Here is a 15,489-nt window from a genome sequence, read left to right as displayed (position 1 = left end):
TCTCGGAGAAAAGAGGGAGGAAGTGAGAGGACAATACAGGAAACCGTCTCAATTATGTAGCATTAAAAAGTAAACAAATTATTCATCACTATTTTTTTTAAACTCTATGTAATTGTCATACGTCTCCTTAATATAAAATGGGATGTATATGTCTCATTATATTGAGGCAGATATCAATTCTTTGGGCCTTTATTAGAGAAAAATAGCCAAAAACAGGTGCAAATACAATTGTCCCTAATGTTCTAATACCATACTTAACCTTTTTAAAACTCAGGCCTTCACATTCTAAAAAATGTATCATATGGACACATTATAGTGGCATGTAAAAGTTTGGGCACCCCTGGTCAAAATGACAGCTATTGTGAACAGTTAAGCAAGTTGAAGATGAAATGATCTCTAAAAAGCCTAAAGTTAAAGATGACACATTTCCTTTGTATTTTAGGCAAAAAATATATATATTGTCATTTTTTACATTTTAAAAATTTCAAAAAGGAAAATGGGCCGATGCAAAAATTTTGGCACCCTAGGAGATTTGTGTTCTCAGATAATTTTGACCAAGGTTTCAGTCCTTAATTAGCCTGTTAGGGTTATGGCTTGTTCATCGTTAGAAAAGGCCAGATGATGCAAATTTCCCAGCTTTATAAAACCCAGACTCTTACATTGTGCCAAAAAACAGCAGCCAAGGGTTCTTCTGAGCAGCTGCTTAGCACTCTGAAAATGAAAATGGTGGAGGCCCAGAAAGCAGCAAACGGCTATAAGAAGGTAGCAAAGCGTTTTCAAGTTGCCCTTTCCTCAGCTCGAATGTAATTAAGAAATGGCAGTTAACAGGAACAGTGGAGGTCAAGATAAAGTCTGGAAGACCAAGCAAAATGTCAGTGAGAGCTACTTGTAGATTGCTAGAGAGGCAAATCAGAACTCCCATTTGACTGCAAAAGACCTTCAGAAAGATTTAGCAGACTCTGGAGTTGTGGGACATAGTTCTTCTGTTCAGAGGCACATGCACAAATATGGTCTTCATGGAAGAGTCATCAGAAGAAAACCTCTCCTGCGTCCTCACCATAAAATTCAGTGTCAGAAATATGCAACAGAACATCTAAACAAGCCTGATGCATTTTGGAAACAAGTTCTGTGGACCGATGAGGTTAAAAGAGAACTCTTTGGCCAAAATGATCAAAGGTATATGTGGATAAAAAAGGGCACAGAATTTCAGGAAAAGAACATCTCACCAACCATTAAGCATGGGGGTGGATCAATTATGGTTTGAGTTGTGTTGCAGCCAATGACACGGGGAACATTTTCCGGGTAGAGGGAAGAATGGATTCAATGAAATCATTTCATCTTCAACTTGTTTAACTGTTCACAATAACAGCAATCTTGACAAGGGGTGCCGAAACTTTTACATGTCACTGCATATTGGATCAAGTTGGGTGAAACAAGTTAAGATGAGCTGCGCTTCTTGAGTATATCGATTCTTCAACAATGATAATAATACAACACGCTTCAAAGCTGTAACGGAGTCTTTATCAAGTGAAAAAAAAAAAGAATTCGTTTTTTTTTCATTTGATAAAGATGCCTGTACAAAGTTGAAACGCGTTGTCAACTAGATCCAATATTTCCTGGAGGATTTATCTTCCAGCCACGGGGCAGCAGCAGCTGATTCTCTTCATGCCTACATTGGAGTTGTGCCTGTCACAACTCCATCAGGTGTTCGTAACCAGCACTAACCCACTCTCCCTCCATAGGGTATCACACACACTATTGTGCGCTCTGTTCCACACATCTAGATTTTTTTATGGACACATTATATGTGGGTAGATCAAAGCAAATATTGTGGTTAGAGGGTTAAAACGTAACCTTTAATTACATATACGGATAAAAACATAGATATACAGATAAGATCATGCTAAAAGGTCACACAGACCAAAAGTCACAAGAATTCCTGCCAGTAATGGCGACAATTTGCCACAAATAATCTATTCTCACTCCAAACAGGGAAAAAAAAGGGCAAAGTACCTCAGTGCAGCCCACCTGCCCACCAGAGAAAGAAAAAATGGCAGAGAATTATAGAACCATCCCTGCCAAGGTCATCATGCATGAAACCTAACAGACAATCAATGGTTAACAATGAGGGTCCACTTTTTACAATAATAATGGAATAACCTCACCAGCCACAATGTCAGTTCACGCTCCTATTCGGGATAGTTCAATTGAACCGAGGCGTCAAGACATCATCAGCCACCAGCCTCGCATGGAACACCGCTCCCAACGTGTTTCCTCACCTCAGTAATTCATCAGGGGAGATATGGATGTCATTTGTGCCCTATAGTAATGGGTGTCCGTCGCCAGCCCAAAACACACAGGCGGCGCAACTTGTGTGTCAGTCCTATCATCCTATTTGTATCTGCCCGCGTTACTCAAACGCGGGCATGTCACTTCCGGTTTTGGGCTGGCGACGGACATCCATTACTATAGGGCACAAATGACACCCATATCTCCCCTGATGAATTACTGAGGTGAGGAAACAGAGTGAGACTCCAAGGTGAAGAGCAAATTAGCCTATGGAGCGGACTCCTTGTCCCAATAATGAATACTCATATGAACCATTCTCAAACCATTAAACAATGGAAAAGATATCAATATGCATCTAACTATATATGGAAAAAACGATACAAGGAGTGTGTTTAATGACCCCAATATTCAGTGTATCTAACCATGTGCATATCAGTCACTGTACAGAGTAGGTAAACGGTGTGAATCCCATTACCATTAGGCAAGACAATACACTCCATATAAATCACCCCAATGGTGAATAAGACAAAGATTAAATATAAAACGGAACGTCCTCACCCATTGTAGTAATCTCCGTGGTAGTTAGTCCTGGGGCTGTCTCAGTGGAGGGAGCCATCATCCATAAGGAAAAGCAGCAGCATATCAGTGAAGGCATATGGTTCTGCCCCTATTTAGCCCTAAAGGGGAATACTGCTCTGCCCTGTTCCCAAAGGCTCCCGTCCTGACAAGGAGAGTCCACGGCTACCACTGCAATATACAGACCCTGCACTTGCCCTCAATATGTCTCTCATGCATCCCTACGGGTTTCATCCTTCTCAGGAATCATCAAGGGACATACGTACATGACAAAGCTGGATGCTATGCTATTCTGCTATATTAGGAGTCAATGTGTACTCCACTACAAGCTAACAAGGGAGTGCTGGAAGTAGTCAGTAGAGGGGATAAATATATATATATATCAGGGTAATTCAAGGGTAATCACAATCAGGTGACTCAAAGTTGTGTTTGGTCCAATCTAAATTGCCCCAGGTGTAAATGTAGATTAAGAAACCACCATCTTGGTTCATGACTGGGGAAAATAGCCATGTGGACAAATGGTGCGCGTCCAGTTCAGCACGCCCATAATGAAGGCGCACATGTCACCCCTAGAGGCCGGGGTCAAAGTAGGCAAGGACGCTGTCATTCCCGCCTAAGTTGGAGCGCTCATCTGATACGCCTCTCACCCGACATGTTAACAACCACCATGAGGGCAATGTGAAAGTGATCAAATTCATGGATAATGACCGGATACCTAAACCTCAAAGGGGAGGAGAGTGGAATAGATTGATGCTGCAGGCTGAGGCCAAATGGATCTTCTACCTAGATACTGTCACACCCAGGGGTCTCAATGAACAGTTCACCTATAACTGTTTCATTTAGGAAATTACAATATATTCCCCCCATGCCTCTACTCGTACTTGAGATATGGGACTAACAAATAATATCTCCATGATTCATTAATATTCCATCCCACACTGCCAGTAGTAATCCTATTTCTCAAATTTCTTTGACACTTTGATTATTCCTAGGTATAGTAGAATGATATACGTTCCACATATGATCATATCAAATATGTGATTGGTCCTTGATTTATGCTACCATTGTATATTTACATTATCCTACCTCAGGATTGTTTGTTATGATCTTTGTCATAGGTCAAGTTATCTTTACCACCTTATGGACACATTGCCTGGTTGGTATTTATATATTGCATTGTATTATACTTGTTCATGAAGATTCTGGGGGGTTATTCTACGTGATTTGTAGTAAATAACTAGCAGATAGCCATGGATTGATATGTGGGCGGCTCATTGAGACACTTCCTGATTGACAGACTGGTTTAATGGCAGCATCATGTACGGTGTCATCTTTTTGACACTCCGGGATGTGGAGCCTGCCATCCGGCTTATGTCTTACATTCCTTTCTTGGCTTGCAGCCAAAGGACCGGATGTGACCTGTGTGTCTCGGCATGCGTTCCAACCCGGATCTGTATGATGCTGAAAACCAGCGCTTTGATTAACTGCCCGGCTCACCAATAGTTCCGGATGTGACGTTATTATCGCTACGCCCAGACATGTGACGCATGCGTTCCAGCGTGCGTTCCACATTGGTATCCGGCCGTGGTATGGATATGACGTTTGCGTCTCAGATGAGCGCTCCAACTTAGGCGGGAATGACAGCGTCCTTGCCTACTTTGACCCCGGCCTCTAGGGGTGACATGTGCGCCTTCATTATGGGCGTGCTGAACTGGACGCACACCGTTTGTCCACATGGCTATTTTCCCCTGTCATGAACGAAGATGGTGGTTTCTTAATCTACATTTACACCTGGGCCAATTTAGATTGGACCAAACACATCTTTGAGTCACCTGATTGTGATTTCCCTTGAATTACCCTGATATATATATATATCCCCTCTACTGACTACTTCCAGCACTCCCTTGTTAGCTTGTAGTGGAGTACACATTGACTCCTAATATAGCAGAATAGCATAGCATCCAGCTTTGTCATGTACGTATGTCCCTTGATGATTCCTGAGAAGGATGAAACCCGTAGGGATGCATGAGAGACATATTGAGGGCAAGTGCAGGGTCTGTATATTGCAGTGGTAGCCGTGGACTCTCCTTGTCAGGACGGGAGCCTTTGGGAACAGGGCAGAGCAGTATTCCCCTTTAGGGCTAAATAAGGGCAGAACCATATGCCTTCACTGATATGCTGCTGCGTTTCCTTATGGATGATGGCTCCCTCCACTGAGACAGCCCCAGGACTAACTACCACGAAGATTACTACAATGGGTGAGGATGTTCCGTTTTATATTTAATCTTTGTCTTATTCACCATTGGGGTGATTTATATGGAGTGTATTGTCTTGCCTAATGGTAATGGGATGCACACCGTATACCTACTCTGTATAGTGACTGATATGCACATGGTTAGATACACTGAATATTGGGGTCATTAAACACACTTCTTGTATAGTTTTTTCCATATATAGTTAGATGCATATTGATATCTTTTCCATTGTTTAATGGTTTGAGAATGGTTCATATGAGTATTCATTATTGGGACAAGGAGTCAGCTCCATAGGCTAATTTGCTCTTCACCTTGGAGTCTCACTCTCAGTCCTTTTTGGTACGACAGTGTCATTGTATTTTTGAGTATTATCATATACTTTTTGTCTTGGACATTGTTATACTTCTATATTGACCTTGATTAGGTCCTACTTTGGTTTTACTAAGTGTTGTATATTCTTAAATCTAATTAATTAAAGGTTATATTTTAAATTACCCTTGCTGCCCTACACAATATACAACTCAGAACAAAAAATATATTTTAGCTTTAAATATATCTCCCTTTCTTAGTCTTAAATGCACTCCCTGTACATAATAATAATAATTCTATTTACATAGCACCGACATATTCCACAGCAGTTTACAATTCAGAGGGGACAGGTACAGACAATAACAATACAAAGTAACACATAGTTCAATTATTACCACGAGGAGTGAGGGCTCTGCTTGCACTTACAAACTACAAGGAAGTAGGGGAGGCACAATAGGTAACAAATGCTTGTTGTGTATGGTCCAGCCACCAATATAATAAATAGGGGCATTCAAACACCAAGAAAGAGTCATCATCCAGTATAAGTAATGATACAAAGTGCTACTAGGTACATGGGGGGTATAGAAACAGATGACACATGGAGGAAATAGAACAGAATAAGAACAGAAATGCGTTAGAAAAGCCACTTTATAATTATGATAATGAAAATTCTGTCTGGCGATAATGGAGGTTGCCCTACAAAGCGCATTTATCACCTATTCACAAGAGTGGGCAATATGATCAAAGGTGGTCTGTAAATGAACATATTTTGGGACAAGGACAATCTTGGGTTAACAAAGTAATGGGCATCTGTATTTTTTTTCAATAGAATTACCTTTGGGGTTGGTGGACCATGGTCATCCAAGAAAGTGGAGTTACCTGTGAAAATAGAGAGAAAATGATAAGATATTGTATTTTTAACATGCTGAAAAAATATTTTAGTGTGACCAATGAGTATTTTACTTTATGGAACATTAGATTTTTGGTAGTCCTGTCCTCACAGTAGTTTTGCAACACAAACAGACACCTGGCACTTATTGTAGACTGAGTTTCAGAACATTTCCATAATTTGCAGAAAATGCTAAATCATTACATAGGCAGAATATACAACAACTTTATACAATATAAAGGCAAAAATAATTTTGTGCTAATTGGTCATTCCCAAAACCACAATTCGTGGTCGTATTGTAATATAACCATTTTATTTGTACCAATGTAACTAATTTTTAAATTTACTCCGTTTTGCAAATAAACTACCCACCCCACTTCAGTGATTTCCCTTCAGGATTTATTTACTCTTATTGGATCTGCCCTGCTGTGGTTCTTACGTTTAGAATACACCCTATACAAATATACCCTGTGTGAAGACCCCGGGGTCTTTCGTGGGTGTAACACTACTCAGGGTGAGGGTAACATTGTGGCAATACTTTATTGAACCACAAAGCGGACAATAAACACATAGAACAGTCCTAGCAAATACCCAAGATGGTGCAACATTACACAGTCTCACCCTTCCTTCTCCGCCCGCCTGGGATAGAACAGTTGCGACTTTGGGACTTCCAGGTCCAGCTACCTCAACCAGTGGCCCCCTGCTTCTGACAGGCCCCACAGAGAGAAGGTACAGTAGCACTAAAAATGCATATTTGTGTTTTACCTGCGGATTTTTGCATCTAATACACTTCAATAGGGGAAATCGGCACATAAAAGTCAGTAGACTTAAATATCACATCGCTGGTCAGTTTACAATGCACAAAATAAAGTACAGTGGGCATGAGATTGCTATAAATCCCATCTATTTTGTTGGAATTTTAAGACGCTGTGAAAATATGCAGAGTCAAAAACTCATCATAAACTCATTGTGGGAATTTAATAAGGAATCTAAATGAGACAGCTGGACTGGATCCCATCGTGTTACAGTAGAGCAGGAAAGATCCATGTAGAAACTAGCACTCTGATTCATTCATAAAAATTGAAATGCTTTATTTGTTCAGATGATGATAACATCGTCTATGTTGCATCCTTTACCTATGTCATCTATACACATCTGATTGAGATTGCAATTAAGCTCTGAACGTATATCCTTTGCAGTATGATGGTCTTACCCACGCTCTAACTAAGGATTGCACTTTTCAGAAAAGTGTTGCCTGGATAGGTCTAAGTTCATTCTATGCCATTTGCAATTTTTTATTTTATTGCTTTTTTCAGCCAGTCATGTTTTTACGTGAACAAATATGGATACGTTTCCACGATGAGCTTTTGTTGTGTTTCTGACACTGCATATTTTTTCTGCAGCAAAAACGACACAGCGTCTTTCAGTTCCAGCAGAGTAGATGGGATTTATAGAAATCTCCTGCCCATTGTGCTTCTTTTTTATTCAGCATAAACTGACCTGCGGTGCGTATTTCAAATCTGCAGCATGTCAATTTCTCTTGTGGGTACGCGGAGTTTTCTGTGTGGATTTTCCCCATAGACTTGCAATAGATGCGGTCAAATCCGCAGGTAGAAAACATACAAGCGTTTTTAGTGCGTTTCCATGGCAGAAATGCATCAAAAACGCATATAATCTGCAACTAAGTATATTAATAAAGTTTTGTCAAAGCCACATACTAGGAAGTAACAAAAACAAAGACGCTTTATTTATAGCATGACACACCAAAAGAAGACAAAAAATGCATAGTCAAAAGTGCAAAAAAAAAAAGTACACAAGAACGCAATGAAGAACCACAAGTAACCTAATTCAAATAATAAGAAATTCTGCCGCGTCAAAAATTCACCAACAGCTCATTGTGGGAATGTAGCCTAAAGCATTTTGATTTTTATGGATGAATGCGAGTGCTGGCTTCTACGTGGATCTTCCCATCCCTATAGAGTACTTTTGCCATGCACTGGACAGGTGAGCTGATTGTTTCCTTGTTGTACTACTTAGTAGAGCAGGTAAGCCTGCCCAAAGCAAGGGTTCACTTGGAGCCTAAATTCAATCAATTACTAAAGGTATTTGGACAATATGTACATTCTGGAGCTCATGAGTTTTGTCTATTACTCTTTTTTTGCCTGTAACATGACATACTGTATGACCTTGCCTTACGCATACCATCCTTTTCCCTATGGTAACAGAAAAAGACCACAAGTAAACAGGGAATGCACGGTTTTAAAATATTTGGAATATTGACATAAAAAAGTTCAGATAACCTTTACAAATATCTCACATACTTGGAGATTTAATCATGGTTGTCGCACTAAAAGGTAATTATCATGTCACACATGGAAAACACAAATCCTGTTTCTCAAACTGTTTTAAACTGAAGTTAAATTATTTATAAAATACATTTCTGTGGTCTCATCTGCGTAAGTAGCCTGAAGTCAAGGAAACATCTAGCTGTGTTAAGCAACATTTCCTTAAGTGTGATTATTCATTAAGTGTAGTCTGGTGTGTTTAGCCTTCCATAACCATTAAGTACAAGGCCTCACAACCAGGAATTCATTCAAATATAGAATGTGAAGAGACATATACTCATATTCTGCTTTTAATTCCAACTCAAGCCATCAATAATTTGATATCTCTCAGTTTCATTTTTTACTCTGAAGTATGTGTTTCCATCCAAACTAACCTTTGACTTTATAGCTAATGCCCACGTAAACTAAATAATTATATCGCTAGTCACTGCTTGAAGGGGTTGTCTCTTAAAGTTCTATTGTACCAAAGGGTTGCAGAGTTCTTAATAAAGCTCTTACTCCCCGTCCCCGAGTCTAGTTTGAAAATACTTGCTTGCTATAACAATATTCATTTGCTTATACATCTCCACAATTTGTTTAAAAGTTGACTAAAAATAGATATCTACTTTTACAGGGCAGCTATAGATGTTCCTATGGGAATCACTGCTGTGATACATTTGCTGTTTCAGGCTGTCCTGAACAAAGTAGAAAACCGTAAATAGAATTCCATTTTCTACTTATTTCCTTTGAACATATTTACATCTCCTAATGTCCCAATTAAAATAAGGCATGTGTAAGTAAGGACTCAAACAAACGTCATTTTTGACATATAAGGAAAATGGACCGGGTTTCATTAGTGATTTTCATCAGAGTTTCATCAGCTTTTTTCACTGATGAGAAAAAAAAAACCTTGTCCTATATATCTGTCAGTGAAAAACAGAAAGCACACAGATGGTATCCGAGTGATCTTTTATTTTTTCACTGACCCATACATTGCTGAGTTCAATCAGACACTCGTATCAAAATTGGCCATATCTCTGCACTTTGCATGGACCAAAAAATCACGTGTACAGTCCCATAGACTGTCGTAGTTACGAGTGCTATCCGTTAAAAGAGCGGAAAGCACTTGTACCTGAAACACTGCTGTATGAATGAGCCCTAACAGACAGTAAGAAAAGTTTTCCATTCTCCAGAAGGTAACAAGTTGACACACAATAACCTATGATCTATTGCAACCAAAGAAAAGAACAGTGGTATCACAGAACAGTTCAGCACTGAGTAGCTTTAAAGCCAATCCACCACTTTGGTAGAAAAAGTGGTCTGATGATACACGTATTTTTATCCTGAATATCCATATAGAATTAATGACAAGTCTGTGTGAACTTTACATTACAGTGGTTCAGCATATTCTTCTTGATCTGTAATTAACCTTAAAACATTTAAAAAGCAAAATGACAGACCTGCTGATCTAAAAATATTTTAATCCTATGATCCTTTTTCAAATGACTAACTTTGACATTATTCTTTTAAGAAGATTGTAAATTGGTCCTTAAAACCTCAACATTTTGCAGCTCAGAAGCAGCCACATCTTATGAGGGGAATCTATACCAGATGAGAACAATTTTCACAGTGAATTTTTGTGGTATGACAACTTCTCTGCAAGATGAAATGCTGGAAATTGACCATATATGTTGCAATCTCAAAAACCTTGCTTAGTATGTTTTTGGGTTGTTGTTGTTTTTTTTTCAGAAATGCACATTTTATTTGTTTCACATTTTATTTAATCAAACATGACAAATTATAGATTTCAAAGTTCAGAAAATGCAAACAGCCTACTGCTGATTATTTTCAATTGCTGTATAAAGATAAGATTACCCTCTAGAGTGATTTTTTCCATACACATTGAATTCTGCGTAGCATGAATTCTTTATTCTATAAACCAACATTTGCCTAACATCATTTTTTGCTTTATTATATTTGGGTTGCATTTTTCAGTAAAGCAAACAAATCTTAAGCTTGGACCTGGTGTCAGGAAAATAATTTCAAAATGTTTTGTCCAATCTAAAAAAGTAGTAGAACAGAACTTTAATAAGATCATATTCAAAACTTTATTCGCCACAGATTTGAATGTCACCTAAAGCTGCTTATAGCTTGCGTTTGTCCCAGTTTCTGTCTAACCATGAATTACTAGGTATTCTGACATTTAAAAATAATATCTCCTGCTATAAAATATTAATATTGTGGCTCAGCAGAGCCTCCAGCAGAAAATAAAATGTTAACTATATATTCTTTTATAGATGGATAAAAATGGTGTTGGACGTATTTATTACATAGGTTTCAACCTTTTCTGTATGTTCCACTAATAATTGTAGTTATTACCATGCATATAGCTTCACATAATAAAAAAGACATCAGAAGTACACTATAGTGTCTGGATGCATAGTAATGTTCTGTATATGATAACAGATGATTTGTACATGGTAATAGATGACCCCTCTGCTGCAACATCCAATGTCTTGAATTGCACTAACAATAATGTATGTAAAACGCTGAAAATGACTATTAGTGCTTGCAATAATTGAATATTTTTTTAAATTCACAAATGAGAGAATGCCAGAGGACTTAATGCCCTATGTGAAGCATGCTGGAGGGTAATGGAACGGGGCCACTTTGGTAGGAGATTTCCGGAGAGTGTGCAATGAATTATACATCTGTATAAATGAAAGAGTTATGTGAAATCAAAACAATTTGTTCTAACAATGTTCTGGTATTAATCAAAATTTCTTCAATATGTTCAAGATATCTCTTTCATCTTTCAAAAAGATAATAATTTGTGGCTTTAAACAATAGTGATGAAGATATGAAGGCTATGGACATCTTTGTACTGAATTTTGTAATTGTTCCCTCGCTTTTTAAATGTAAAAGTGACTAAGTAGTGTTCATTAAAATTTCTCACCATTTTGCTGCTGTTTGTGTAACTTCTTCATATAGCTGGCTATCCTGCCGCATCTGAAAAAGTTCAAAGAGCACACTGCTCCTGGCTTAATGGACTTTTTTTTTTATTACAATGGCAACTCCTAAAATATGTATATATATTTTTTTCTGTATCAAAGGTGTTTATAGCCTTTAAGGTGGCTCTGATCCTGAAAAGTTTTCTATCAACTTAAAAAGGAACCCGTTTTACTTTTTTTTCCCCATAAATCAATAGTACAAGTGAAGAGAAGAAATGTAATATGTCTTATCAGAGAAATCTACTTCTTTCACCTACTGGAATGATTTTCACCCTCAATTCTATTGGTATAATATGGCTTCAGTGAAGACAGATTTTCTGCTCACTGAGACATGAGATGAAAGTGGCTGTTAAAAACAACAGGGGTGGCGGGGGGGTATGAGTGGGATATCTTCAGACATTCTGCAGCAAGTTCACTTGAAATTAGTTACACTTTAAGGCTGTGTGCCCACGATGCATTTTTTAAGCGTTTCCGCAGCGGCAAAAACGCTGCAGAAACGCTTAAAAAACGCTTGGTAGAAGGTCTGCCATGTTCGCCAATGATAATCTGCATGTGCTGTGCACATGCTGCGGAAATTTCCGCTGTGGATTATCATTGTGGAAAAAAACGCGGCACTACCAATTATTTTGCGGAAGTGCTGCGTTTTTGCCGCCATTGACTTTCATTGAAACGCATGGATTACGCATCACTGCATCTGTAGATGCGGAATCCATGCGTTTCAATGTGCGGATGGTACCCGGGTTTGGAGAAGAGGAGACTCTCCTCCGGACCCGGGTACCATAGAACCTGTGAAAAAAAGAATAAAATAAAAAATAAATATTATACTTACCTTCTGATGGCCCCCGCTGCGCTCGTCCTCCCATGCTGGCAGATCGCGGTGGACTGTAGGACCTGCGCGGACGTCATAGTCATGTGACGGCAAGCCCTTCAGTGTACCGCGAGTTGCCGGCAAAGGAAGACGGAGCAAAGCAAGAATGCGGGGGCCATCAGAAGGTAAGTATAGATTTATTTTTTTATTTTTAAACATTCTTTACGGTCACACTGTATAAATCCATGCTTGGAAAGCGCTTGTCAACCCGCATGCAGAAATGCATGTGAAGAACGTTTCACATCCGCATCTCCTTGGCAGAAAAAACGCATGCGGATTGTACATGCGGATTTTACATGCGTTTTCCTGCCAGGGACATGCGGATGTGAAGCATTCTTCACTTGCATTTCCGCATGCGGGTTGTCAAGCGCTTTCCAAGTGATTTTAGCATCACCTGGAAAGTGCTTGTCAACTTGGTCACACTATATAAATCCATGCAAACGGCATGGATTTATATACTGTGACCTTAAAGAATGTTTAAAAATAAAAAAATAAATCTATACTTACCTTCTGATGGCCCCCGGAGTCTTGCTTCGCTCCGTCCTCCCTTGCCCGCGGTTCGCGGTACACTGAAGGACCTGCCGTCGCATGACTATGACGTCAGCGCAGGTCCTTCAGTCGCGAGCTGCCGGCAAGGGAGGAGAAGCGCAGCGGGGGCCGTCAGAAGGTAAATATGATATTTATTTTTTATTTTATTCTTTTTTTACAGGTTCCATGGTACCCGGGTCCGGAGGAGTGTCTCCTGTCCTCCACACCCGGGTACCATCCGCACATTGAAACGCATGTTATCCGCATCTACATATACAGTGATGCGAAATCCAAGCGTTCTAATGCAAGTCAATGGTGGTGAAAACACAGCGCTTCCGCAAAATAATTGGTAGTGCTGTTTTTTTTTCCGCAATGACAATCCGCAGCGGAAATTTCCGCAGCATGTGCACAGCACATGCGGATTATCATTGGGGAACATGGCAGGCCTTCTACCAAGCGGTTTTTAAGCGTTTCTGCAGCGATTTTGCCGCTGCGGAAAAGCTTAAAAAACGCATCGTGGGCACACAGCCTTAAAGTAGACCTAACATGTGATATACTATAGCATAGTTTCTCATTTTTTTTTTATTTTATTTGGATATCAACATTTCAATTGTTTCCAAATCCCTTCATAACCATAGTATTAGCACAGAACGAGACACTCATGTTCCCAAACCATTTTTGCAAACAGAGAATGATGTACTTTATGATCACTTCTGTAAGAACTGCCCCTCACTATAGACGGGTCTCACAAACAATTAGAAAGCGTCTCACTGTTATGCCCACCTCACAGCTTGAGAAGCACTTTGCTGAGTATACGCACTTTACCAAATGATAATCTTTTAAACACCTTTAATATACAAAATATATTTTAATGAACTTTTGCAGTTTTCACTATGACCACTGAGCCTCATAATAGGCTGGAATAATCCCATTAGGTATAGATCATGTTTCAGTAGATATCTCATCATCACAGGCAAAATTGCAGTGAATATTATAAATATTCAAAATAGGTGATGTTCAACGCTCACTTACTTCCCCTCCCTGTATAATAACCTTTGCACCAATCACAGAGCACGCCTAGAAAACTCTTATAGAAATCATTAACATTCTCCAGTCTATTGCTTCCTACAGTTTATGTAGATGCTGTTAAAGGGGTTGTCCACTACTCGGACAACCCCTTCTCAATTACTATGTTTCGCTTCCAGTTAAATAATAACACTTATACTCACCTCCAGTGCCGGTGACGTTCCAGTGTCGGCACTGGATCTCCCAGGGCTCATGTGACATTGTTATGTCACGAGATCCCTGCCAGCAATCAGGCTGAATTCACTTTCCCATCTTTCAGAAAAATCAGACATCCGGAGGAAGTTCGAGCTGCGGTTGCACTTTCACTTCCTTCGGATGTCAATTTCGTCTGTAGGATAGGAGAGTGAAGTCAGTGCTAATTGGCCACAGGGGACACGTGGCCCCCACAGAGCAAGTGCTGACACGGCTGGAGGTGACCATAAGTGTTTTTATATTACTGAGTGGGAAACATAGGAATTGAGAAGGAGTTAATATAGTAGTGGACAACCCCATTAACACCTTCATCCCCGTGCCTGTTTTCATCTTCCTGAAAAGGCAAAATTTTACAATGCTGACTTTATGTGTCACAACTTGGGAACGCTGCAATGTATCCCAATGATTTTGAGACTGCTTTTTCACAACACATTGTACTTCATGATAGTGGTAAATTTAGGCTGATATTTTTTGTGTTTATTTGTGAAAATATCAGAATTTTTTTGAAAATGTAGAAAATTTAGCAATTTTCAAACTATTAATATTTATGCCCTTAAACCAAAGAGTTACAGTATTTTTCGGACATAAGACGCACTTTTATCCTCCAAAATTTTGAAGGAAAGTGGGGGGTGCGTCTTATAGTCCGAATGTGATGGTGGGGTGTGTGGGGGAAGTGGCAGAGGAGCGGGGCAGAGGAGCGGGGCACAGGAGGCAGGAGCCGCCTGCTGCAGCCAACACTGTGCCCGTTGCTAAAGAAAATGAATATTCACTGCTGGGCATGGGGAGTAGTGAATATTCATTCTCTTCAGTAGCGGGCACACATGATCGCCGGGCCGCTGCAGGAGCCGCGGCTGACACTGTACGCGCTATTAAGGAGAATGTATAGTCACTGCTCTGAACGTCCATAGTCCCGATGTGAGGAGCAGTGACTATTCCGGCAGCTGTTCTCAGCATGTGCTGGTGCATGGCAGTGATGTCATGCGCTGCTCACACGGTGAGATCAGCTGCTAGAAGCAGAACAGGACGCAGCGCTGGAGCAGAGGGAAGGAAGGTGAGTAGAATCGTTTATTTTTTTTGTGTGCAGCTTGATGTTGATTGGGGTGCCACGCATACCAAGATGGGGGTGCCACGCATACCAGGATGGGGGTGCCATGCATACCAG

At 39.8% G+C, this 15,489-nt stretch overlaps 1 protein-coding gene across 3 annotated transcripts in view; it reads right to left on the bottom strand.

Annotated features, from left to right (window-relative positions):
* UST (uronyl 2-sulfotransferase) overlaps window positions 1-15,489 on the bottom strand; it is a 445,691-nt gene that overhangs the window by 218,265 nt on the left and 211,937 nt on the right. For all 3 annotated transcript variants that reach the window (XM_073671395.1, XM_073671393.1, XM_073671394.1), the window contains exon 2: window positions 6,265-6,308. In XM_073671395.1, coding sequence (XP_073527496.1) covers window positions 6,265-6,308 — 44 coding nt within the window. The remainder of the gene's footprint in view (window positions 1-6,264; window positions 6,309-15,489) is intronic.

This window comes from Phyllobates terribilis, unplaced genomic scaffold (genome assembly GCF_046119375.1).
Source record: "Phyllobates terribilis strain yellow unplaced genomic scaffold, ASM4611937v1 Scaffold_3__8_contigs__length_932513732, whole genome shotgun sequence".
NCBI lineage: Eukaryota > Metazoa > Chordata > Amphibia > Anura > Dendrobatidae > Phyllobates > Phyllobates terribilis.
Note: the sequence above shows the minus strand (reverse complement) of the source record. Positions and strands in the feature narration are given on the sequence as shown.